Raw genomic sequence first — 24,495 nt, 5'->3', positions numbered from 1 at the left:
TAGCAATTTTTTTCCTGTTGGGTCATTTCCATTGTTTCTGACCTATTTTTGTTTTGTCCCCTTTGCTTCCCTGCCCCCTTGTACACACAGGCGATCTTAAAGGATGTGGACTCGCTTCTCTACGTGGACACGGATGTCCTCTTTCTGAGGCCCGTGGATGATATCTGGAAGCTTCTGAGACAGTTCAACTCTACCCAGCTTGCTGCCATGGCCCCAGAGCATGAAATCCCCAAGATTGGCTGGTACAGCCGCTTTGCCCGCCATCCTTTCTACGGCTCTACAGGGGTTAATTCGGGGGTCATGCTCATGAACTTAACTCGCATCAGAAGTACGCAGTTCAAGGTAAGGAAGAGCTGGAAAAATCCCACCTAAAGATGTGGAGTTAGAAGTCAGGTGGTGGTGGCTCACACTTTTAATCCCAGCACTGTGAGTTCAAGGACAACCTGGTCTACAGGGTGAGTTCCAGGACAGCCAAGGCTACTCAGAGAAACCCTTGAGAAACAAACCAAATAAAGAAACAGAAGACCCGGAATTTCCAGTAGGGACATGCTGGGTGTGTGTCTGTGCTGATCGGGCTTATGGGTGGGAGGAAAGTATTGGAAATGTGGGATTCTGCTCAGGAGAAGCCCAGGCAACTGTATACTGTGAAGCTTCATAGACTCCATTCAGAAATACTATATGATGTTTCTGAATTACAGAGAGGGCTCAGAGGGTCAAACGAGTGTGATGCAAATCTGATGACTGGAGCTGAGCTCCCTAAAGCCCATGCAAAGCCGACACAGAAGCACAGTTGCCTACAGTCCAGAACACTAAAGGTCCAGACAAGAGCAATGCTGGAAGTTATGGGTCAGCTAGCCTGGCCTGAGCAGCAAAGAGACCCTGCTCAAACAAGGTGGAAAAGGCAGGACTAGAGACCAAAAAGCTGCCATCTCATCCCCATACGTGTGCTGTGACCCACGTGTGCCTATAGCCGCACACACAACCGGGCATTCTCATACACCTCTGGAAAGACAAGGCTGACGAAATAGCCGAGCAGGTAAAGGGGATTCCACCTGGCAATGCAAGCATGGTGGCTTGAGTTTCATCTCCAGAACCTATATAAAGGTAGAAAAGGAGTTGTCCCCTGACCTCTACATGTTCCCCACGACACATGTTTGCACATACATAATAAACACACACACACATATACATTCAAATAATAAATACTAAAAAAAAGAAAAAGAAAAGAAAACCAAAGGGCCCTCTCTACTTCCTGATCCACTCTGCATCCATAGGTACCCACCCCCACAAGCATCTACCCACAGCCCTCGCTTTGCTTGGTTCTGTGCCCAGGGTAGCAGGACCACACCTGTGTGTCCTGTGTGTTGCATCTTGGAGGACAGGAAAGCATTTTCACTGGACAAGGCACACTCGCTTTCCTGCAGCTGCTCTCACGGTTTCCTCTCTTCCAGAACAGCCTGATTCCAACAGGCCTGGCTTGGGAGGACATGCTGCTCCCGCTGTACCAGAAGTATAAGAATGCCATCACGTGGGGAGACCAGGATTTATTAAATATTATTTTTTATTTCAACCCAGGTAAGCGCTCTTTGGAGAATGCCACCGTGTAGGAGTCCGCCCACCTCATTTCATAGGGAACATTCTAGACACAGGCTGCTATTGATGGACCTCCATGGTGCACAGAGAGGCTTGTGTTTCTCTGGCCCACCCTTACATCTGCCTCCCGGGTATCTGCGGAGGCAGGTCCTCAGCCACTAACACAAAAGGCCAAATGTTGAAGCCTCCAACGCTGCACTCTGGTTTTAGAGCCTTTTCTGTCCCGCCACACCATCCTTCCAAGAAGTGCCGCGTAAAGTGACGCAAGACGCAGAACCAGATGACCAGATGACAGTATTTTCGTGTGAGCACGAGACCCTCACCATGGAGCAACTACTAGTGGAAGGGAGGTGGCTCCTGAGCTTTAAAATTCAGTCACCTGTCCAGAGTGCAGAGGGCCTAGGTTAAGATCTCGGATCCCCCAAGGTTTGGTTTTGTTATCTAGAGCAAAAGAAAATGTTATATGTTGTTAGCTTGGTGACTTGTCAGAGGGTACCGAGTGGGGCAGGGTGTCCTGGTTGGCTTTTTGTCAGCTTAACACAAGCAAGAATTCTCTGGGAACTTGAATTGAGGAAATGACTCCCTCAGATTGGCCTCTAGGCGACTCTATGTGTAGGCAACTCTATGCAGCATCTTCTTGATCAATTAATGACTGATGTAGGAAGCGTAAGATAAAATGAACCCTTTCCTCTCCAAGTCGCTTTTTTTTTTCTGCGTAGTGTTGACTGTTCTAGAACTTGCTCTGTAGACCAGGCTGGTCTTGAACTCACAGAGATTCTCCTGCTGGGACTAAAGTCTTGTTCCACCACTACCCCTTCCTCCAAGTTGCCTTTGATCATGGTCTTTATCATAGAGTATAGAATCATAACTAGTACACAGAGAGATGAAATTTCCTGGTCTGTGTTTTCATATTAATCCTTAAAGCTAATAAAATGTCCTTCTTCCCTCCCCTCCCCTTTGCTAAAAGGTTTATTTAATTTCATTAAAGTGAAAACAATGGTTTCCTTTGAGAGGAATCTTTAGGGAAAATAAAGTAGTCCTTGTCTTATCAGTCCTTCCCTTCCTGAAGTAGAGAGCCATGTTGATAGTGATGTGGCCTGCGGTGCTTGTCACCCTTAAAGCATTTGTTATAGGCCACAAAAAAGAAAAGCATCTGCTATGAAACCTAATGCTGTAGGTCTCTGGATTAAAAAGAACCAAATCCTAGGAAAGAAAACAAGCGAGCCAGCATGGGTTTGTGGGGAGAGACTTCCAGTGCTAGCTAGATGAGCAGAGCCCGTCTTGGCTCTTTACATGCAACTTCCAATCCATTTCTCTCCTCCAGTATGTGGTCTGCACCTCGTTTTTCTTCTTAAGCGGAAAATGTCTTTTCTGTAGATGAAGGGGTGTCAGTTTGGATTCTGGGGCCCTGCAGATAGCATCAGAACAAAGGTTGCTTGTTAAATCAGCAGATGGTATCTCATAGAAGCAAGGAGTGGGAATGCTGGCAGGCTCAGCCCAGTAACTGCAACAGGAGGGGACCTGGTGGGGAATGGAGGTGACATACACTTACCCCCTCCCTCTGATGCTGTTTATTCCTCTTTGAAGATTGTCACTTCGCTCCCCAGGCGTCAAAACAATGTACTCATATCTGTTATGGGTCCAGCCACCCACAAAGGCTAACTTCATTCCAATTCCACCCTCCCAGGGGAAAAGTCACATGGTTCTGCAGGGATCAGCAAGGCCAGCAGCATGGACTGTGGGAATGATGCCTGGTGTGTGCCTTGCCTTTCATTGGTGCTAAACCCAGTTGGATTTGATGACCTGGGTGCCTCCTTCTGAGGTCCACTGACCCGAAGATACTATGACATAATTATGTTCTACATCCTGGTTCAGAGCAGAGCCTAGTAAGCAATCAAGAGCTCAGGTTTCAGGTCAGTGATAGGTCATTTGCTGGCCTTTGTGTGGCTGTTTGGTCCCATTTTACACTTACCTTGGCACTGTATTAAACATTAGCTCTCTCTAATGAACCGCTAAGGACAGCCATCGCGTATATGTTTTCCTCTCATTTATTTTGCATGTGAACTCTTCACAACCTAAAGCCAACTGTATGTTTTTAAAGATTTGTCACCTTTAGCATTGTAAAGAGGAGAGTGACCATACTGGCAGCAACCTAGGAGATAAATACGTTTATTGTTGTGGCTTACTGGGTTGCTATGGATGAAGTCACACACATAAAACCTGCCGCACGGGACTGCGGTGTTAGGGTTAAGAGAGTCTCCTGTAGCCAGTAACCTACTTACTGATATGTATTTAAAAGTCATTAGCTAAAATCTGTTGTTAAACGTCCTGCCATGATTAGATCGTAAAATGTGTGTGGGTGTGGAATTGCATGGCTCAGTTGCAGACTGACTCAGGTGGAGGTGACTGAAGCCCCTGGGGACTGTGCAGGCGGCTGGTCCCACAGAGCATTTCTTGGTATGTGGAAAAAAGCAGCTTCTCCTTGAATGAAAGGCTGACCTCACATTTCTGTGTGTGCATGCACATGTGCGTGTGTTCATGTGGCATGGATACATGTGTGTGGGTGCATGCATGTGGAAGCCAGAGGTTGACTTTGGGTGTCTTCCAAAGTTACACTAGATTTAATTTTTTGGGCAGAGCGTCCCACCAGAACAGAAATATACAGTTCTCTAAGGGGCAGAGAAGAGCTAACCTGTCCCTGGAACGTACATAGCCAGACTAGGTATTGAATGTATGTTACTAGGGAGTCAGGATCTCCGGAGGACACAGGTAGTAGGGCCCATAGCCACACACACTCTTTGAAGGCCTTATTTTAGGTTCTTACTCTCATCCTTCCCAGGACCTCCCAGGGCCCTGGCCTTGGCTATTTGGCTACATTGAATGAACACCACAACAAAGCAGTCAGCCTCAGGAAGTCCTGAGTACTGTGCTGTGAGGGTGATCAGACCAATTACTTCACATTAGGTGCGCTTCTGGACATGGTGAACTGGGAAGCTCACCAGCCCTGATTTCTGTAAAGCACAAGAGACAAGAATGAATATTGTAGGGTCCATGTGAGATGGGCATGGTTTATGGTTTTGGTTTTGTTGTTGTTTCAGTACAAGGCGCCAGAAGTGTTAGTTGGTTGAATGGGTAGAATCAAAAAAATAGAGTGATGTCAATGGAAGAGAAACAAAATCACAGCAAAAGGGAATTAGGGACAGAAAGCAGTCTCCAGCAAGAGACAAGACTGAGATACTTACAGTCTAGGAAGGCATAAAGTTCACTCCACTCATTCAGCATGTGTGTGCGCACACACACTCACACACACAGAGAAAATAAGCATCTCCCTACACAGACCATGTCAGTTCATGTTCCTGTTCCCGCCTCCTGAGTGCTGGGATTACCGGTGTGCACCACCACAACAACCACACACAACGGTCCTGCTGCAAAGGTCTCTGCTCCGTTGGTAGATGGTAGCAATTGAGTGTCAAGCTCATCTTTCTGTGAAGTTAAAATGATCAGGCACAAACCATACTGTAATCTTCAGCACCAACTGGATATGAATCATCAGAGCTGCAAGGGAGTCCTGGCACTGTGTGGGTCTTGAAGATATCAGTCATTAAGGGATATCACCCATAGGGAACCAGTTTTAATATAACTTTGAGAGAGAGAATAGCAAAGACCAAGGGCTTCAAGAAAGGGTGTTTTGAATTTTTTTTTTAATTTATCTACTTGTTTTTGGACAGGGTCCTTTGTGTAGCCTGTCTTCAGCCTCTCAGTGATGCCTGCCTAGCCCTTCTGCTCCTCTTCCTCCTGCTCATAAAGCGGACAGTTTAAGTTTACAAAGTTAACCTGCAAATAAACAGACACATCTATGTATTTGGAGGGTGGGGGTGAGTGTACAGGAGGAGGTGCACATGTGTGTTATGTGTAGAGGCCAGAGGACAATCATGGATCTCACTGGCCTGGAACTTGCCCCGTAGGCTAGTCTGGTTGGTCCATGAACGGCACGGATCTACTTTCTCTGCTTCAGAATGCAAAGATGCTACCAAGCCTGACTATTTTCACATGCGTTCTGGGGCCCAAATCAGGCCATCATGCTCATACAGCAAGCACTTCGCCAACTAAGCTATCCCCCAGACCAGATCTGTTATCTTCATCTTCCTACTGCTGATTGCCCTTTCTTTTGATAACAGATTCCATTGCTGGATGAAATAGCTCTTTCCCCATTTCATGTGTCCAAGAGCCCTGCCCTCCAGTGTTTCCCTGCTAAACCAGTCAGACCATCCATTCCCTGGTTTCTAAATCCTAAAACCTAAGAACAGAATCCATGGCTGGTTCATCCAGCCAGCAGTGCCGAAAAGATGACACCAATTAGTCCCCACCCCGGATCCTGGGAGCTGCTCCACTTCTGGCTCCGATTCTGCCTCACCTCACATTTTATGAGCTACTTAGTTATCTGCAACCCAACACAGATTTCTATGTCGTGACCATTTCAGACTAGCGTATTTATGACAGCTTTTCCTCTACAGTCCTTCCCCATTGAAGAAATCTTTTCTTCAACAAACCCAAGATGATTTACCTTCTTCTAAAACACGTTCCAGTTTCTCAAAATCTAATCTTTTCTTCCTGGAGTGCTCTTCCAAGCTTCGGTTTCTGGCAGAATTGCATCCTGACTAAAGCCTGCATTTAAATGAAATTGTCAAAACAGGATACCACTGTCCTACAGCGACACAGGTGACAAATGCTTTCTATGATTACCTGTGCAATATTTTGCATTTTTCATCCCAGGAAATTCTGTTAAGGTGTGAATTGAATTTCTTCTGAGTTCCATTTTGTATTAGAGGTTTGGCAGCTGGGGTACATAGCTGATATTTAGGAGACATGAAGACCCTGAACTTATAAACAAATGTTCTTTTAGATCTGTATCCCTCTCCCCCACCCCCAGTTGCAGTTTTGCGTACTTGGGGTCTAAAGCTTCCATTAGATTCTCAAAGAGATCTGTGACCCACAAAACGGTAAAGAATGATCCTGCATGTCTAGGGACAGTTGTCATAAACACTGATCACAGGTGTACTGTGTTGTAAGAGACCACTTATTCATCCCAGCTGCCCAGAACTGAAATAATCACACAGAAACTATATTATTTAAAACACTGCTTGGCCCATTAGCTCTTGCTTCTTATTGGCTAACTCTTACATATTAATTTAACCCATCTCTGTTAATCTATGTATTGCCATGTGGCTATGGCTTACCTGGTAAAGTACCGGCATCTGTCTCTGGCGGGCTACATGGCTTCTCTCTGACTCCGTCTTTCTTTCTCCCAGCATTCAGTTTAGCTTTCCCTGTCTAGCTCTGTTACCCCATAGCTCTGCTATAGACCCAAAGCAGTTCCTTTATTAACCAATGATATTCACAGCATACAGAGGGGAATCCCACATCAGTACTGTGTGCTGGTGTTCATCAGTATTGTGATTTGAACATAAAATGCTCCGTCTAGGCTCCTGTGTCTAGACAGTCAATCCCAAGCATGTTTTGGAAGGAAGTGGTGCCGTCAGGAGGTGGAGCCTCACTGAAAGTTTTATATTTGGGTTGTTTTTAATCTGAAGAGAACTCTTTATCTTAATCTACGCTCTCCTATCTTGTGAGTTTGTCCTCCTCACAAAACCTTTCCAAAGAAATGATCATTGCTGATACTCTTGGGCAGTCCTGTGTGCTTGGCGCTTTGTGTTAACATTTGCTATGTATTTTTTACCTTGAGGTTCTAGGAATTTAACCTAGGGCTTCATGAAGGTTATGCAACTTCTCATCCTCAGTCTGGTGTATTTTAAATTTTTAATAATCAAAATCAGTAAAGAAGTGACTGGCTCCAGATTTCACTGTTCATAAGTGAAAAGTTGGGGTTCAGATACAAGTGTGCTGGTTAATTTTTGTCAGTTTGACACAAATTAGAGTTGCCTATGGAAAAAACACAGTTGAGGAATTAGCTCCATCATGTTGACCCGTGGGCACCTCTGTGGGACATTTTCTAGATTAATGATTGATGTGGGAGGACCCTGCCCACTGTGGGTGAGGCCACCTATATAGTGCAAGTGGTCCAGCTTTATCTAAGAAAGCAAACTAGGCAAGCTATAAGGAGCAAGCCAGTAAGCAGTACCCCTCCATTACCTCCGCTTCAGTGCCTGCCTCCAGGTTCCTGCCTTGAGCTCCTGGAAGTTGACATGAAACAAACCCTTTCCTCTCCAAGCTGGTTTTGGTCATGGTGTTTATCACAACAATAGAAAGCAAGCTAGAACACTAGGCTGTTTGATGCCCTGGTTTAACTCCTATTTTAGGTATTGTTCTGTCTTCCTCTATCATCAATAATGGGTGTCCCTGCCATCATTGATCTCAGAATTAAGGCAAGTGTGGCATGGAATATTTGACCTGGGATTCACAGCCACACTCCAAAGCATTGAAATTGTGCAGTGTGTGGCTTATAAATGTTACGTTTTAAGCGCCAGTCTTACAGGTGACAGCGGGCACTGACCATAGCTCTATCTCTTCATCTGCCACCAGAGTGTCTCTACGTGTTCCCCTGCCAGTGGAACTACCGCCCTGATCACTGCATGTATGGAAGCAACTGCAAAGAGGCTGAGCGGGAAGGTGTGTCTGTTCTACACGGCAACCGAGGTGTCTACCATGACGATAAGCAGCCCACTTTCCGAGCCCTCTATGAAGCAATCCGGGATGTAAGTGTGCTCGTCAAAGCGGACGCTTGCTTGCCAGCATTCAGTGCTTCAAGCACTATGATCCGTGGGTACTGTGAAGGCCAACCACTCCCAGGGGGATCTCCTGTGCCTTTTGTCATCCTATGGAGTAAGAGCTCAGGATAAAGAGAATGTAACAAAAGTGAGATTGTTTTATTTAGTTTAAGCTAAGCGTGTTGCCTGGTTACCAGCTTCAAGCTCTTAAGCAATCATGTCTCATGCTGGTCAATTAGAAGTTGTTGCACTGAAAGCAGCGATTGATCCTTTATTACTTTTTCTTCATTTGTGTATGTGTGTGTACATGTTTGTGCCTGTTGCATGTGTATGTATGGGTGAGTATGCGTCTGAAGACCAGAGGTTGACACTAAATACCTTCCTCAATCACTTTCCACTTTATTTTTTTAACTATTTTTGTTTTATGTCTATGGTGTTTTGACAGCATACATGTATCACATGTGTGACTGATACCCTTGGAGGATAGAAAAGGGTTTTGGAGCTCCTGGAACTGGAATAACAGAAGGTTGTGAGACACCATGTGGATGCTGGGAATTGAGCCCACATTCCCAGTGCTCTTAACTACTGAACCAGTTCTCCGGCCCCTCTAATTTTGAGACAGAACCCAAAGCTCACTGGCTTGCCTAGTAAACCCAGAGATCTCCAGTCTGTATCTCCCCAGTCCTGTGATCACAGGTATACACCAACACACAGAGTTTACGTAGGTGCTGGGGATCAAACTCATGTCTTTAAGCTTACATAACAAACACTTTGCCTACTGAGCTATATTCCCAATCCACCAATCTCTTATTGACTTAACAATGCAATCAAAAAGAGATGCTTACCATTTTTAGCACCAAAGGAGATTTGATAGGGGGCATGTGGATACAACCTAGATGGAGGAATCTTGTCATAGCAAAGAGGCCCTGAGGAAAACACTCCTGCACCTCATGAACCGTGAGCCAGGAATGGAGAGCTGGAGGACAAGGTTAGGAACAGAAAGTTCTAAATCCAAGTAGAGGAAAGTGCCCTAGCCAAGGTACCCGAACAGGGAGGCCTTTAGAAGTGAACATCAGGCTAGGCAGTCAGAGCTGCATGTGAATCTGGCTGCCCAGGGCAGAAAGTCTGAGCCCTTGCCCATAGTGAGTCCCTCTGGCAGGCTGACCCTGAAAGAACAGCCCCTCCCACCAGGTCTGCCAGGCAAGCCCTATAGCCGTATGTGGTTGGTCTCAAAGATCACATTCAGTAGATAAAGCCCCTGCCCCATGGTTTCACTTTGCATGGTTTCAGTCACCCTGTGTGACCATGACCCAAAAATATTACATGGAAAATTCCAGAATTCCATGCTTCATAAGTTGTCCATTGTGTGCTGTTCCCAGGAACATGACGAGATTGGATGCCATCCTGCTCTGTCATGCAGGAATGTGAGTCATGTCTTTGTACCTGTAGCCACACTGTACATATTTCCCACCTACTAGTCATGTCATAGCCACAGGGTATCCGGTCTGTAGGGCTCGGTACTCATCAAGGTTTCAGGTATCCACTCAGTATGTAGATATGTATCTCCCATGGATAAGCGATGATTTTTATGTACAATGTTGGCGTGGAGGTTATGGAACCTCATACAGTTTGAGCCCACTCTGTCTTCCTCGAAGAGAAGGGTGAACACGTGTGAAGGAGCAGTTCAGGATTATGTGAACTTGGAAAGCTCCGTGTTGCTCATTACCTTTTGCCTTGAGATTGCGATTGCTAATAGGAAACCAATAGCAGGTACTTACAAGGGGTGCTCTCCTTAAACCGACCCTGGAAGACAGAGCAAGGATCAGTAAAATTTTCCAACATAACCGGGTGATGTAGTAGGAGCTGCGGGCTGCTTCCTGCCACCCGGCTCTCGGCTGCCTGGCTAGCTTATGCCCTGAAATAATTACACGGAAACTGTATTCTTTTAAACACTGCTTGCCTTTAATCCCAGCACTAGGGAGGAAGAGGCAGACAGATCCCTGTGAGTTCAAGGTCAACCTAGGCTACAGAGTAAGTTCCAGGACAGCCAAAGATGTGCAGAGAAAAACAACAACAACAAAACAATTTTTAACATGACTCTGTAGGAGCTTTGTGTTTCAGCATTCACAAACAGAGTCGTGGGAGAACACAGTGCCTTTTTCATTCTTATTCTACACTGGCATTCTGACAGCAGAGGTTCTTAGTTATGACTATAGGGTGCACAGCGCCGAAAGGATTTGCTGTTTACCCCCCACCCCGACAGGAACCGTTTGCCAAGCCCCTGAGACAGACTTTATTAAATATCTTTATTTGTTCTTGAAAATCTGGGAACCTGGTGCCAGGATTTAGACACACACATACGACAGCCATGTGTGGAGGTCAGAGAGTAACTCGGGCTGTTGTTCTTCACCTCTGCCTGGGCAGCCAGGGGCTCTTAGTGGTTTACTGCTTCATGTGCCAGGCTAGCTGGTCCCTGGGATTCTGGGGAGTCTACCATCTCCGTCTCCCATCCTACCGTAAGAGCACAGGGATCATAGATACAGGCTACCATGCCAGGCTTTCTGCGTGTTCTGGGGACCCAGACATAGGATGTCACACTTTGCAGAAAGCACTTTACCTACGGAGTCATCTCCCTGCTGGCAATGCATCTGTGTGACTCACTGAGCCATCCCCCAGCTGGACCACATCTGTATCAAGATGAACATTTGGCTAAAGAATTCCAGCTTGGGAAATCCCAGCACTGTCCTCCCCATAGGGGATCACTTGACATGTATCTAAGCGAGTACCTCTTCTCCTGTTTCCTGCTGTTCAGTTTTCAAAGGGCAAGTGATTAAATTACAGAATCTGCTATGCACTCAGTGACATTCTCACACTTGGTTACTCAAACATTGCCTCCAGGGGAAACCCATGCCCAGCACGGGTGGAAGTCAAGGAAGCATGCAACCGTGTGGGCTGATTGGAGCCCTCTCTACTTTCCCTTGTGTTCTGGCCCGCCTTTGGAGTTGAGCAATTGTGGCTGAGTTATGACTCATCTGGTTTGTTCTCACAGGGGATCAGAAAGACAGCCAAATGACTTTGCTTCTTAAACAGTTCTGCCTAATCACTCCGCGGAGTTCTGCAGTTTGGCCTCAAAAGACTGTTTTCATTCAGGCATTTCCGTCAGGGCAGTCACTGGCTCCAGATCAGCACGGGAGTGAAGACACTCCATTGTGACGCGGTTTTCCCCTATGCCTACCTTTCTCTACAGGGCTGTGATGTTCTCAGCGTAAGATAAAGGATCAGAGCTGGCGCTCTGCCTGGGCAGACCTGGGCTCAAACCCCATTTCTATTACTCTCTGTTTAGTCATTAACTGCTGTTACCTTACTGAGCCTCGGTTGATTTCCTCATCATAAAATAGATAAGAAGGTTACCTTCTGGGGACTGGAGAAATGGCTCAGTGGTTAAGAGCGTTTGCTCTTCCTCAAGACCCAAGTTCTGTTCCTAGCATTCACATCAGCTGGCTCATGACCACCTGTAACTCCAGCTGCAGGGGGTTCAGTAACCCATCTGGCCTCTATGGACATGCGCACACACACACACAAACACACACACAAACTTTTTTAAAGTGTTAATCAATACTTTTATATAAATAAAGCTTCCTAATGAGACAGTTATGAAGAGTAAAAAAATTATGGCCTTTAAACTTTAATCACACACCTGACAGCTGCATGTAGTATGTAGATGTTTTAATTGCAAACATTCCATATCTGTTTCTTTTCTTAGCTTGCTGTCTTCCTTCTCTCTCGTATGCACACAGCCTAACCCTGTGTGTCTATGTGTTCATGTGATGGATGACAGGAATAACAGCTCCCATCATGGCCCTCCCAAAGGTCATCAGGCAGATATTCTTTTTTTTTTTGTTTTTTGTTTTTTTCAAGACAGGGTTTCTCTGTGGTTTTGGAGCCTGTCCTGGAACTAGCTCTTGTAGACCAGGCTGGTCTCGAACTCCCAGAGATCCGCCTGCCTCTGCCTCCCGAGTGCTGGGATTAAAGGCGTGCGCCACCACCGCCCGGCTCCCAGGCAGATATTCTTTAGCAATTCTTTAAGCAGTCATCTACAAAGCCTAGTTTATGTAGGAATAATTCCAGTTGTCCGGAATATGGAAGCTTGCATACACACCAAGCCCTGTCTGTGGTCAAGAATCTCTGTTCTAGTAGAGAAAACCAGATGATATAATAAATTCCCATCGCAATCAAAGAAAGAGCCTATCTAAGAGGAACAGGATGGGGAGGGCAGAGAACTGGCTACAGAGGGATGTTTCGGGTTTCCAGGGAAGGCCCGTGCCAGCCTGAAACACGGTTGGATGGAGGCATTCCTAGGGAAGATGCTACCGACATAATCTGGAGACTCTCCAAGGTGGAATGAAGTTGGTGTGCCCGGAGCACACGAGGATAGTCACCTCAAACCATCGTGGAGAGCTAGTGGCGGGGGGAGGGGGCGGGGAAGCAGGTGCAGCAGGGCTCCAGCTCTCCTGGAGCTTTTGCAGCGAGAATTGGGCTGCAGTGGGAAGTCTGGGCAGGAAAGTGACAGCTGTGATTTATGGTGACTTATGTCAACTAATTGCAGACTTGCAAGAGTGAGGCACGGGGCCATTTGTGAGGTTGAGAGCAGCCATACAGGCAAGAGCTGAGCTAGCGGGGACGTTTGGGGAAGTGGGAAGGTAGGGAGAAGGGGCTGTGAGGATAGAATTCATGGGACTTCTGGTTGGCTGTCTGAGGGCTGTGAGAGAAAGCAATGCTGTCCCAAACCTGAGCAGGTGTGGCCCATTCTCAAGTTACCTCTTCACCTTGCTGATCCACGGCACTGAGACAACGTTTCTGATGACCTTGAAGGAGTGGGAGCTGTGTTCTAGGAGAGCCGATACCCATCCACTCTGCTCTGGGGCTAGGGGCCTGCCCTTTAACCTTTCTGTTCCTTAGGCTTTTCATTGGCAAAAGTTAAACTGTGACATGATCTACCGCGGCCCTTTCTCTTTCAATAGGATGGTGATAAAGCTTGACACATGCTAGTTTCTAAGTAGCCAAAAAGGTTGATTTTGGAAGATGCTGCTCATTCATATATCACATGAAAAAAATAAGAGATATTAAAACAAGACAAATCTTCAAATGTCCAATACACAGTGAATTTAAAAAACTCAAAATTATCACTGACATTTGGCCTCTTAGTTCCTTTTCCCCCCAGCTTCCATGCCTGACCCTGTCCCGTGGCTCAAACTCAGGACTTTGGAATCCTAAGCAGATGCTCCACCAGTGAGCCATATCCCAACCTGGTGCCTAGAATAGCGAAAGAAAGCTCATGGCCAATACATTAACTTGCAATGGCTGAACTCTTGACCTTCTGTAGCCGCCACAGACATGCCATTAAGTTTCTTGAATGGCAAAAGGATAATAAATAAATAAATAAATAAATAAATAAATAAATAAATAAGGGCTGGAGAGATGGTTCATAGGCTAAGAGCACTTGCTGCTATTGCAGAGGACCCAGGTTCAAATATGGTGGCATAATTCTAGTTCCAGGAGATCCGGTACCCTCTTCTGACCTCTGTGGGTGCTAGGCATACACATAGTGCACATACTTGCATGCACACACATAAAATGAAAACAAATAAATCTTTTGAAAATAATAAATTCAGTGTTTGTTGTAGTAGATTTCAAAATGACTATCTGCTTTAGACTTGTATGCATTCTAATCAGAAAGATTATATATATATATATATATATATATATATATATATATATATATATATATATATATATATTCTTCTCCTTAGTGGTAGATATTGTTACATTGTCTTCAAACTTGAAGAGCCTTAAAAAACACAAGTAAATCATCTTTTTTGGTTTGCTTTCCAGTACTGGAAAACTAGGCACTGTGGTATATGCCTTAATCCCAACACACTAGAGATGGAGGTAGAAGAATTCCAAAGTCAAGGTCATTCTCAGCTAGAGGAAGCCTGACTTCAAGGAAAGAGAGAAAACAGAACTGAGAGGCCAGAGAGTTACATGATTCCATGGGGCTGTACCACTGGGTCAAAACTTAGTCACTTTGCACTGTGTCGTGTGTTTTACTGAGAGTGATTTGTGGTTTTAATCAGCACTTGAATCACAGGCTTTCTTTCTTTCTGTCATTCAGTTTCCCTTTCAAGACAATCTGTTCCAATCCATGTACTACCCTCTCCAGCTGAAGTTTTTGGAGACAGTGCACACGCTGTGTGGACGGATCCCCCAGGTCTTTCTGAAGCAGATTGAGAAAACAATGAAAAGGGCTTACGAGAAGCACGTCATCATCCACATGGGCCCCAACTCCATGAGTTGAGTGTCCCCCTTGCTCTGAGTCAGCCTGGCATCTGTGACTGAGGACATGGATCATATGCTGCCCGGATATTTGTGTGGGGGCATATTTACTGGTGCTCTGTGACTGCTGAGGTTCAAATGCCTGGTTACATTGTGCTTGAGTTGTTTATCCCTAAAAGGGAATGTGCTTTTCTTTATTATTTTTAAATACTATTTATCTTTTTTTAAAAAAGTTATTATCATGAATTTAACATTGTCTCATTGGATTGAGAAAGAAAAGGGAACTTTTCCTAGCCCTCAAATATGAGACCCTGTCAGTATATACAGGATGATAATTATCTGATATTCTTTAGAATCTTCCTATGCAACTTGCTCTCTCACCCCCATTAAGAAATAATGTGTGTTGGGGCTGGCAGGATGGCTCAGTGGTAACAGCATGTGCCACCATGCCTGATGGCCTGTGTTCCCGATTCCCTCGAATCGAGAGGATTCTAAGAAGAGGATTGACTCAAGTTATCCTGACCTTCATGTGGGGCCCACACTCACACCCACAAATAAAGAAACGTAATATTAAAAATAACAATAGGGGTAGCTGGGCAGTGGTGGCGCACGCCTTAAATCCCAGCACTTGGGAGGCAGAGGCAGGTGGATTTCTGTGAGTTCGAGGCTAGCCTGGTCTACAAGAGCTAGTTCCAGGACAGGCTCCAAAGCCACAGAGAAACCCTGTCTCGAAAAACCAAAAAGACAAAAAAAAGGGGGGGGGGGCTAGAGAGATGGCTCAGTGGTTAAGAGCACTGACTGCTCTCCTTGAGGATCCAGGTTCAATTCCCAGCACCCACATGGCAGCTCAAAACTGTCTGGAATTCTAGTTCCAGGGGCACTGAATGCTTTTCCAGAGAACCTGGATTTCATTTTTAGTACCCACATAATGGCTCACAACCATCTGTAACTCCAGGTCTAGGGGATCCAGCGCCCTCTTTTATCTTCCACAGCCAATAGGCACACAAACAGTGTGCACAAAATAATAGCTTTTAAAAATTAAAAGAATAATAATATGTTATGAGACGGACAAACTTGGAGACAATAAAGGTCAGTGAACCACAGTCAAGATTAGATTAGACGTAATCCTACCAACCCCTGGAAAAGGTTGTCACCATTGTAATGTATTTCTTTCCAGACTCGTTAAGACTTCCCTGACTTCTGTGTTTCCATTGTAACACATTTAAAACGTGCGACCTCGGTAAAGACCAGCCTCTGTGCTGAGGTTTCACGTAGGAGACTGAAAAGCCAGACGAGGTAATTACAGCACCGCTGTGTCTGGAAGAGGCTTTCAGACCAGCTAATTGGGCAGCATTTCAAGATGAAGCGTGTGTCTGAGAGTGCATCCCAGAAGAATTGCCATGCTCCGAGGAGGGCGCAATCAGGAGAAATTTCTATGCAACAAAAGCCTCGGAGAGAAAGCCCAAGGGATATCTTTAGCAAAGAGGTCTGATTTTGTATTTCTCCACGGACAAGAGCACTTGACTGAACTTCTGCGCAGTGGGTAGAAATCAAAGGGCAAGTCCAGGCTTTTGAGGGGGCTTTCCTTGTTGTCGTTTTAATTGTATTTTTAACTGTGTGTCTGTGTCTGTGTACGGGCATGTAAGTGCAGGTGCCTGTGGATACCAGAGCAGGAGGGCATTAAATCCCTTTGAGCTTGAATTACAAGTGGTGAGCCTCCTGACATGGGTACTGGGCACTGAGCGTGGGTCTTCTGCAAGAGCAACAAGTGCTCTTAACCACTGAACTATCTCCCCAGCCCTTGCTTTGTTTTCTTTTGTATTTTTAAGACGAGATTTCCCAACCTGCCTGCCTCCACTTCCAAGTAAGTACTGAATAGACAGGTGTGTGCCCCCACACCCAGCTCCAGTTTCAGATTTAATGTGGTCAAAGTAAATATTTCAGATGATTTCACAAGCAAGCAAATTCAAATTCCTGACAGTCTCGGGTCTCTACCTTTTTTTTTTTTCTTTTCCGCTGTGGTTAGCCAGCGCTTAGCTTAGCGGCTTTGCAATTCTATCACCTAGCTACAGTACAGGAAGTTCTTATTCTATCCCCAAGAGGGATCTGACTTAATCCCTAGTTACTCTTAAGGTTGCTATCAGGGTAGGGACATTTTGCATAATGTTTTATTTATCTCAAATGACTTTTACACAAACAACCTTTTTGATGTCTCGGGCAGCCTAGGGAATTAGGAGGGGCCTGTTATCACCTCCGTGAAGTAACAGAGGGAAAAGGGACATAGTTGATAGAAGTACATTTCTATAAAACACAGGTCTGTGTAAGATGAATCCTGTTTCCCAGGGAGGAAGAAATTGAAAATAAACATCCTGAGTCCTCTTCCTCCTACACAGAAAGCAGACAGAAAGTGGGAAGTAATAAACATTTTTATTAATGCGATGTAGTAGCCCATGTATCAGAATCCAGTAGGTTATCTCCGTCCCTGTATCCGCAGAAATGGCTCGTCCTGAGGAGATAGCGGAAAACCTGTGCTACAAAGGCAGTAGGGGTAGACGCAGCTATGGTAGTCACAGGAATGCTAAGCTACGTCCACTCTCCCCTCTCGTCTACAGCCTGGTTCTCAGGGAAACCACCCTGGGATGTTCAGCTCTCATTTCCACTCTTGTTTTGTGTCCTCACCACTGCTGGTGATACTTATTTTGGTTTTTTTTTTTTCCGGCTGTGGGCACGTGGGACGCGGAGTAAATACCCACAAACTAGGTTTTGGTGACAGAGCCAGAATATACACATACAGTACTGGCTTCGAGTCCAGTCTTGCTTTTTGTCTGTTCAGAACATTCAGTGAACCCAAGAGCGCTATTTAGATTTTTCACTGGTTACCAGATCTAAAAACGTTTGGTCCGGTCTTCGGAGACGTCTTTGAATACAAAATACAACAATGCCTTTGACTTTATGAAAACCAGGTCCACTCACAAATGCTCTTCTGTTTGATGCCAGCTGAATCTGTAACACTGTTGCCAGCGAAGGTCAATGATAGAATCTTAAAACATTCTAGAAGGACCAGTTATGATCATGTGACACTTTAAGACCTAAAGTGATTTTCCTTCACCATGGAATTCCCATGCTGTATTCGAAAATTTTAGGTGTTTAGTGGAGAATTTAAGAAAAAAAAAATCTCTTCCAACTCTTTGTACCAAAAAGTGGTAAATATTATCCATACTAAGATACAAAGCGGGGCTTTCTCAGCTTTTGGTATTTCCTGGCAAACACCTTTGAAATCCAAGAGCCACACATATTTATTGAATGAACTTCTAAAACGTGATCGATCTGTGTTAGGAAGTCACAGGCTGCCTTTCTGCTCCTTAGGCCGCACTAAATCCATACCTGGGATAGCTAAGGCTGGTTCTCATCTCCAGGTCTGTCCTTTTCTCCTTTTTACTCCTCCTCTCCCCTTTTGTCTTTAGTCACAGTTGTATTGCTGTGCAAAGACACCTTGACCAAGGCAACTCTCATTAAAGAAAGCATTTAATTGTGGGTTTGCTTACATTTAGAGGGTTAGTCCCTTATCATCGTGTTGGCAAGCAGGCAGGAATGGCGCTGGAGCAGTAGCTAAGAGCTTTACATCCTGATCCTGGGGCAGCAGGCAGAAAGAGAGACTGGACCTAGTGTGGGCTTTCAAAACCTCAAAGGCCACATGCAGTGACACACCTCCTCCAACAAGGACACATCTTCCATCAACGGGGGACTAACCATGCAAATATGAGTTTATGGGGGTGTTCTCACTCAGACTACCACATCTCCCCTCTCCTGCCTTCTCTCTTAGCTATGGGTTCTGTGGAGAATGTCAGAGCCCTCTCGAATAGCAAGTGGTGACCATGCTTTTGGCATGTGGGGTTTCAATGTCAGGGTTCGTAGAAAGGCTGGCATTACTTCTTGCTGTTTATTTCCAATATAAATCTGAGAAATTGTAACTTACATGAAAATTCTAATACTTGAACAAATGCTGTGGACAAAATCACTTTGAGTGTCTCCTCAACTTTGACAATTACACTTTAGCATTTGGGGCACAACACTCTACACATCAGCCTTTCTTGACATTTGGATCTCATATTCAGCGCTCCGCTGTGAGCCGTCTACACTTCCACTGTCTGCTTCTGAAATGGGCATTTATGCACTCCCAGAGGCTGGCCAGCAGTTCTACGACTGCACTTGTAGTGCCCATAAGCAAAAAGAAGCAAGCAAACCAAACCATGAACAATCAATTGTAGCTCCTAGCAGTAGCTCTGGGCCTGGTGGTTCACGGCTGTAATCCCAGTGTTTGGGAAGATGGTTGACTCAGAGGCCAGCCAGGACTACATGGTGAGTACCAAGTCAGCCAGGCCTTTCTCACGCAAAATTGGGACCAGTCAGACGGGACTGGAGAGATGGCTCCATGGTTCAGAGCACTGACAGCACTTTCCAGAGGACCTGGGTTTAATTTCTACCACCTACATGGTGGTCTACAACCACTTGTAACTCCAGTTCCAGGAGGATCTAATGTCCGCCTGGCATACACGCGTTTCACAGACATACATGCAAGCAAAATACCCACACCTACAATTTTTAAAAATTCAAAACACATGTCTTTAATCCAAGCACTTGAGAGACAGTCAGGTGGATCTCTGTGAGTTTAAGGCCAGTCTGGCCTACAGAGTGAGTTCCAGACCAGCCAGGACTATATGGTGAGACCCTTTCTCAAAAACAAAACAACACAGAGAGAGAGAGAGAGAGAGAGAGAGAGAGAGAGAGAGAGAGAGAGAGAGAGAGAGAGAGAGAGAGAGAGAGAGAGAGAGAGAGAAGTGCTCCAAACAAAGAGTGCAGCTATGGGAATGATCATGAGAGTGACTCAGTAAGTTAAAAATCATAGCCTGCTCTGCGAACAGGACACCTGTGACACAAATGTAGAATTATAGTAAATATTATTTGGCATTTGCTCATAAAGAATGAATGTCATATGTTTGATGAACCAAAATGGACATTGTTTCATGATCAAGTTCAGAAATTCACTGCTGGTGTAATTGTGTCATAGAACAGAGCAAAGTAATTCTTCTGGTTTTGTTTCTTGCTACCTTTTTGTTTTTGTTTTTTAGAGACAGGATTTCTCTGTAGCTTTGGAGCCTGTCCTGGAACTAGCTCTTGTAGCCCAGGCTGGGCTCGAACTCACAGAGATCTGCCTACCTCTGCCTCCCGAGTGCTGGGAGGCGTGCACCACCACTGCCTAGCTTCTTGCTGCTTTTTTTATATTTGCCTTCCTCTTTCTGTCTCTGATATAAATAGCTGAGTAATATAGAACCTGGGCTTTAGTGGATCAAGAGACAGAACTTGGGGACCCCTGTTGTAGGCAGAAGAGAAGTCCATCTAGATGGGACCTTTCAGGCATTTTTAAAGTCTACACATGCATGTATGTACTCATGCCCCATGCACACACATCACTTGCCTCTTTTTTTTTTTTTTTGGTTTTGGTTTTTGTTTTTCAAGACAGGGTTTCTCTGTATAGCCTTGGCTGTCCTGGAACTCCTTTTGTAGACCAGGCTGGCCTCGAACTCACAGAGATCCGCCTGCCTCTGCCTTCTAAGTGCTGGGATTAAAGGCATGCACCACCACTGCCCAGCCATCACATGCCTTTTAAAAGAGACGCCAACTTCAGCTGTATCTGTGAGTTGAAGAATTATACTTGGTCAACGCTTAGGTCTGTTCTTAATAACCCTGCTGCCATCTAACTCTGACAAGATTTCTCGGACATGAGAGGGCGCTTTGTTCTCATTTTTGTTTTTCACAGGTCAAAACTGGAAATATTCTCCTGAGTCTTCAACAGAAAACTCGTGTGTCACTACATGTATGAACATATGAGAATCGGGTGCAGTTTTGCTTCACTGGGTTGACATGCTTGTGTTGTCATTGAAAAAGCGTGTCCGTTGTTCAGAGCTCCTAAGGAGTCCTTGAGCGCATTTTTTTATTGGAAAATGCTGATGTTTTTGTGGTTGTATGTGTTGTTTGCAAAGAAATACATTTAAAAAAGAATAATCCAAAGACAAAAAAATTATTACAATGAAGTAAAATAGGAGACAAGTACCAAGATGAAATAACTATCTCATCTTTTTAAATGTCATCTCTCATTTTACCTTTTTTAAACTAAAAGCTTTAAATATGTGTTATTTGATATTACTTTTGAATTATGTATGTATGTATGTTTTTCTTTATAAGATGGTAAGCCTAAAAGTGTATCTTAAGTATGTATAACTAGTAAAGAGTATTTAATAAGTAGCATAGTTTATTTTTAAAAAAATCATTAAAAATTTTACATTATAAGCATAATAGTGTCAGAAGTTATTTGATTTTTGTTGTTATTGTTGTTGTTGTTGTTGTTGTTTGGTTTTTTTAGTTTTTGTTTGGTTTGGTTTGGTTTCTTGAGACAGGATTTCTCAGCAGCTGTAGAACCTGTCCTGGAACTAGCTCTGTAGACCAGGTCGGCCTCGAACTCACAGAGATCTGCCTGCCTCTGCCTCCGGAGTGCTGGGATTGAAGGCGTGCGCCACCACCACCCAGCAAGTTGTTTCTTTAGTCATCTTTTTTATCCAAGGAATAATGAACAGAGTTTAAAGAATATGAGAATGATCTCTCCATAATCCCTTGTTGTGTTTAACAAAATTGTGCTTGACTTGTTTGGCTATAGCACATACAAAAAACCCAAAATGCTTCAAAGGTTTTAAGCTGATAGAAGTATTTTTCCCATCATCTCTTTTTAAAATCAGCACAAGGTGTTCAGTTTATCTACTGAATTTTCCCCCTCATATTTGACTAAATATTTTAAGTGTCCACCCCTACCCTAGACAGGGTTCTCTGTGTAGCCCTGGCTATCCTATAATTAGCTCTGTAGACCAGGCACTGCCTCCATGGTAACATGTGCCTTTGATTCCAGCACTCAGGAGGCAGAGGCAGTCAGATCTCTGCGTTCAAGGCCAGCCTGGTCTACTGAGTGAGTTCTAGACAGCCAGGGTTATATAGAAAAACCCTGTCTCAAAACAAAATAAACCAAAAAATGTTTAACTATGTGTTTGTGTGTGTACGTTTGTGGGTATGTGCACATGAGTACAGTGCCTGAGGAGGCCAGAAGATGGAGTCAGATTCCCTGAAGCCCGAGCTGTAGGCTGTTGTGAGCAGCCCAATATGGTTGTTGGGAACCAAACTTAGTCCTCTGCAAGAGCAGTACCTGCTCTTAACAGGGAGCTGTTTCTCCAACCCCTCAAAATTATATTGTGGTACCATCATCTGATAGACCATAATTCTCTACACCTTACCAGCCTCTTTGTGTTAAAAGAATAAGAGGTGACTCTCCTATTATGTAATGTTCTGAGGAATAACTGAAGAAATGTACATTAAGTACTTGGCGCAGGATAAACACTTGGTTTCTATGGAAACACTAACTAATGCTGCTCCCAGGGACCTGGGTACTGAAGTAGGAACTTGTGATACAATAAACCCAGTTGGATGGTACCAACCCAAATCCAAACAAAGGCTGCTCTGCCACGGCCTTTGACCCACAGAGCATGGGATGGGATGTTGACTTGTGTACATCTCCCTTTTCATCATCCGAGAGCTCATGAAAGCGTCTTTAAATTCATTTTAGTCGGTGAATATTAAGGTAGTGTAAGGCTAAATTATTAAGGGGGTGAAAGCAAAGGTGTGAGGTCCCAGACTGGTAGAACAACGACAATATCTACGCGGTTCTTGATGTTTATTGAACGAATGGATGTTTTTCGGAATATGTTTCCTTTATGATGTCACATAGTTAGGAAGGAGATGGAAGTTCAGACCATGGAACAAGTCTGACATGTCTTCCCAAGATCTTACTCAGAGGATTTGGAAACTCTACTAAATAAAGTGCTACTTGAAGGTGGGGGTGTAACCCAGGGTAGGACACTGGCCTAGCATGCTCAAGGTCCTGGTTTTGATCCCCAGCCTCTGATCCACAAATAAAGAGGGGAAGAGGAGAAAGAAGGAGGGAAAGGAAAAGGAAAGAAAGAAAGATGCTAGGATAGAAAGCAATAAACAATAATGGTTAAAGATACATTCTACTTCTCCTTCTGGGGAGATCCATATCTGTCTCTTGTTGACTGAGGTTTCTGTCCCTCCCGGTCTCGCAGTTGTTCACCCCAAAGAAAACACACAGAGGTCTACATTAATTATAAACTGATTGGCCTAGTAGCTCATGCTTCTTATTAACTCTTATAACTTATAATTAGCCGATAATACTTGTCTGTGTTAGCCACGTGGCTTGCTACCTTTTTCGCTGAGGCAGTAACATCTTACTTGCTCTGTATCTGGCTTCCTGTGTCTGGGTGACAACTGCAGACTGAAACTTCCCTCTTCCCATAATTCTCATTGCCCTGCCTCTACTCCTGCCTGGTTGCCCCACCTCTACTTCCTGCCTGGTTGCCCTGCCTATACTTCCTGCCTGGCTACTGGTCAATCAGCGTTTATTTAAAATACAAGTGACAGGGTTCTCTTCTCTGGGGTTGTGGACTATAGACTGGTTATTCTTTGCTTTTTATAAATATCCTTTTATGCAAGAGTACATACTGTGTTTGTCTTTCTGGGATTGAGTTATCTCACTTAGGATGTTTTTTATACCTTTTTCAGCCTAGATAGAGAGAGGAGGGCATTGGTCCTGCATCAGGTGATATGACAGACTTTGTTGACTTCCTATGGGAGGCCTCACCTTCTCTGAAGGGTAGATGGGAGGTAGGGTGGGGAAGAAATGGTGGAAGCAGGAAGGGGGAGGGAACTCAGATTGGTATGTAAAAGAAGATTGTTTTTAAAATAGAATTTTAAAAAATCATAAAGTGGGGCTGGAGAGATGGCTCAGCGGTTAAGAGCATTGCCTGCTCTTCCAAAGGTCCTGAGTTCAATTCCCAGCAACCACATGGTGGCTCACAACCATCTGTAATGAGGTCTGGTGCCCTCTTCTGGCCTTCAGACATACATGCAGAAAGAATATTGTATATATAATAAATAAATATTAAAAAATCATAAAGTAAAATAAAAATTAAAAAAAAAAAGTTTACACTCTAGGTCAAGCACCACAGAGCATGCCTGTAATCGCAGCTCTCAAGAGGCTGAGGTAAGAGGATCTTGAGTTTGAAGCTAGTGAGACCATGCCGTGTGTGTGTGTGTGTGTGTGTGTGTGTGTGTGTGAGCACGTGTGTGTGTGTGAGACACACAGAGTTGTATTAAGATCCTGAGTAACAACCAACTGAGTTAGCTTCCTCTGTTTATCTTCCCTGCAACTCTTTCACACAAAACATTATTACTCCCTGCATCCAAGTCCTCTGATCCAGATTTTCACCCTCCTGCCTGTTTTGGTTCTGATTTCCTCCCAGCCCCACTCCTCCCTGGGAAGCTCCTTCACCTCTTGTTTTTGCTCTTAGAATAATGCCCAAGCCGCTTTTCAGATCCCAAGCAGTCTCTGTGCGATTCATCCCCAGGTTTCCTCCTAGCGCTCTTTCCCCACTTCTTCCCTGTTCAGAGCTTAATGAAAGAGGCATTTCTTTTTAACAGCTTCCCGTGATCCCCCAAGGATGACCAGGCCTTCTCGTACACTCATTTGTATGTGTCACCCTGTACGTTGTCGTGTCTGTCTATTGAAATAATGAAATAATGACAGCCAGGCATGGTGATGCACACCTTTAATCCAAGCACCCAGGAGGCAGAAGCAGGTGGATGTCTGTGAGCTCCAGAATACTTCGTTCTACATAATTTGGTCTCAAAAAAAAGCAAAAGAAAGAAATGGTAACAATACAATACT

The 24,495-nt window shown here is 44.6% G+C and overlaps 1 protein-coding gene across 1 annotated transcript in view; it reads left to right on the top strand.

The window, feature by feature from the left end:
• The window catches only part of Gxylt2 (glucoside xylosyltransferase 2), a 107,193-nt gene extending 86,201 nt beyond the window's left edge, over positions 1-20,992 (top strand). Inside the window, exons 4-7 of the mRNA XM_075983337.1 lie at positions 91-342; positions 1,452-1,575; positions 8,134-8,306; positions 14,491-20,992. Of these exons, the coding sequence (XP_075839452.1) occupies positions 91-342; positions 1,452-1,575; positions 8,134-8,306; positions 14,491-14,673 (732 nt within the window). The 3' untranslated portion in view covers positions 14,674-20,992. The remainder of the gene's footprint in view (positions 1-90; positions 343-1,451; positions 1,576-8,133; positions 8,307-14,490) is intronic.
• Positions 20,993-24,495: the final 3,503 nt, after the last annotated feature.

This window comes from Microtus pennsylvanicus, chromosome 8 (assembly GCF_037038515.1).
Source record: "Microtus pennsylvanicus isolate mMicPen1 chromosome 8, mMicPen1.hap1, whole genome shotgun sequence".
Lineage (NCBI taxonomy): Eukaryota > Metazoa > Chordata > Mammalia > Rodentia > Cricetidae > Microtus > Microtus pennsylvanicus.
This window is presented reverse-complemented; position numbering and strand designations above follow the sequence as displayed.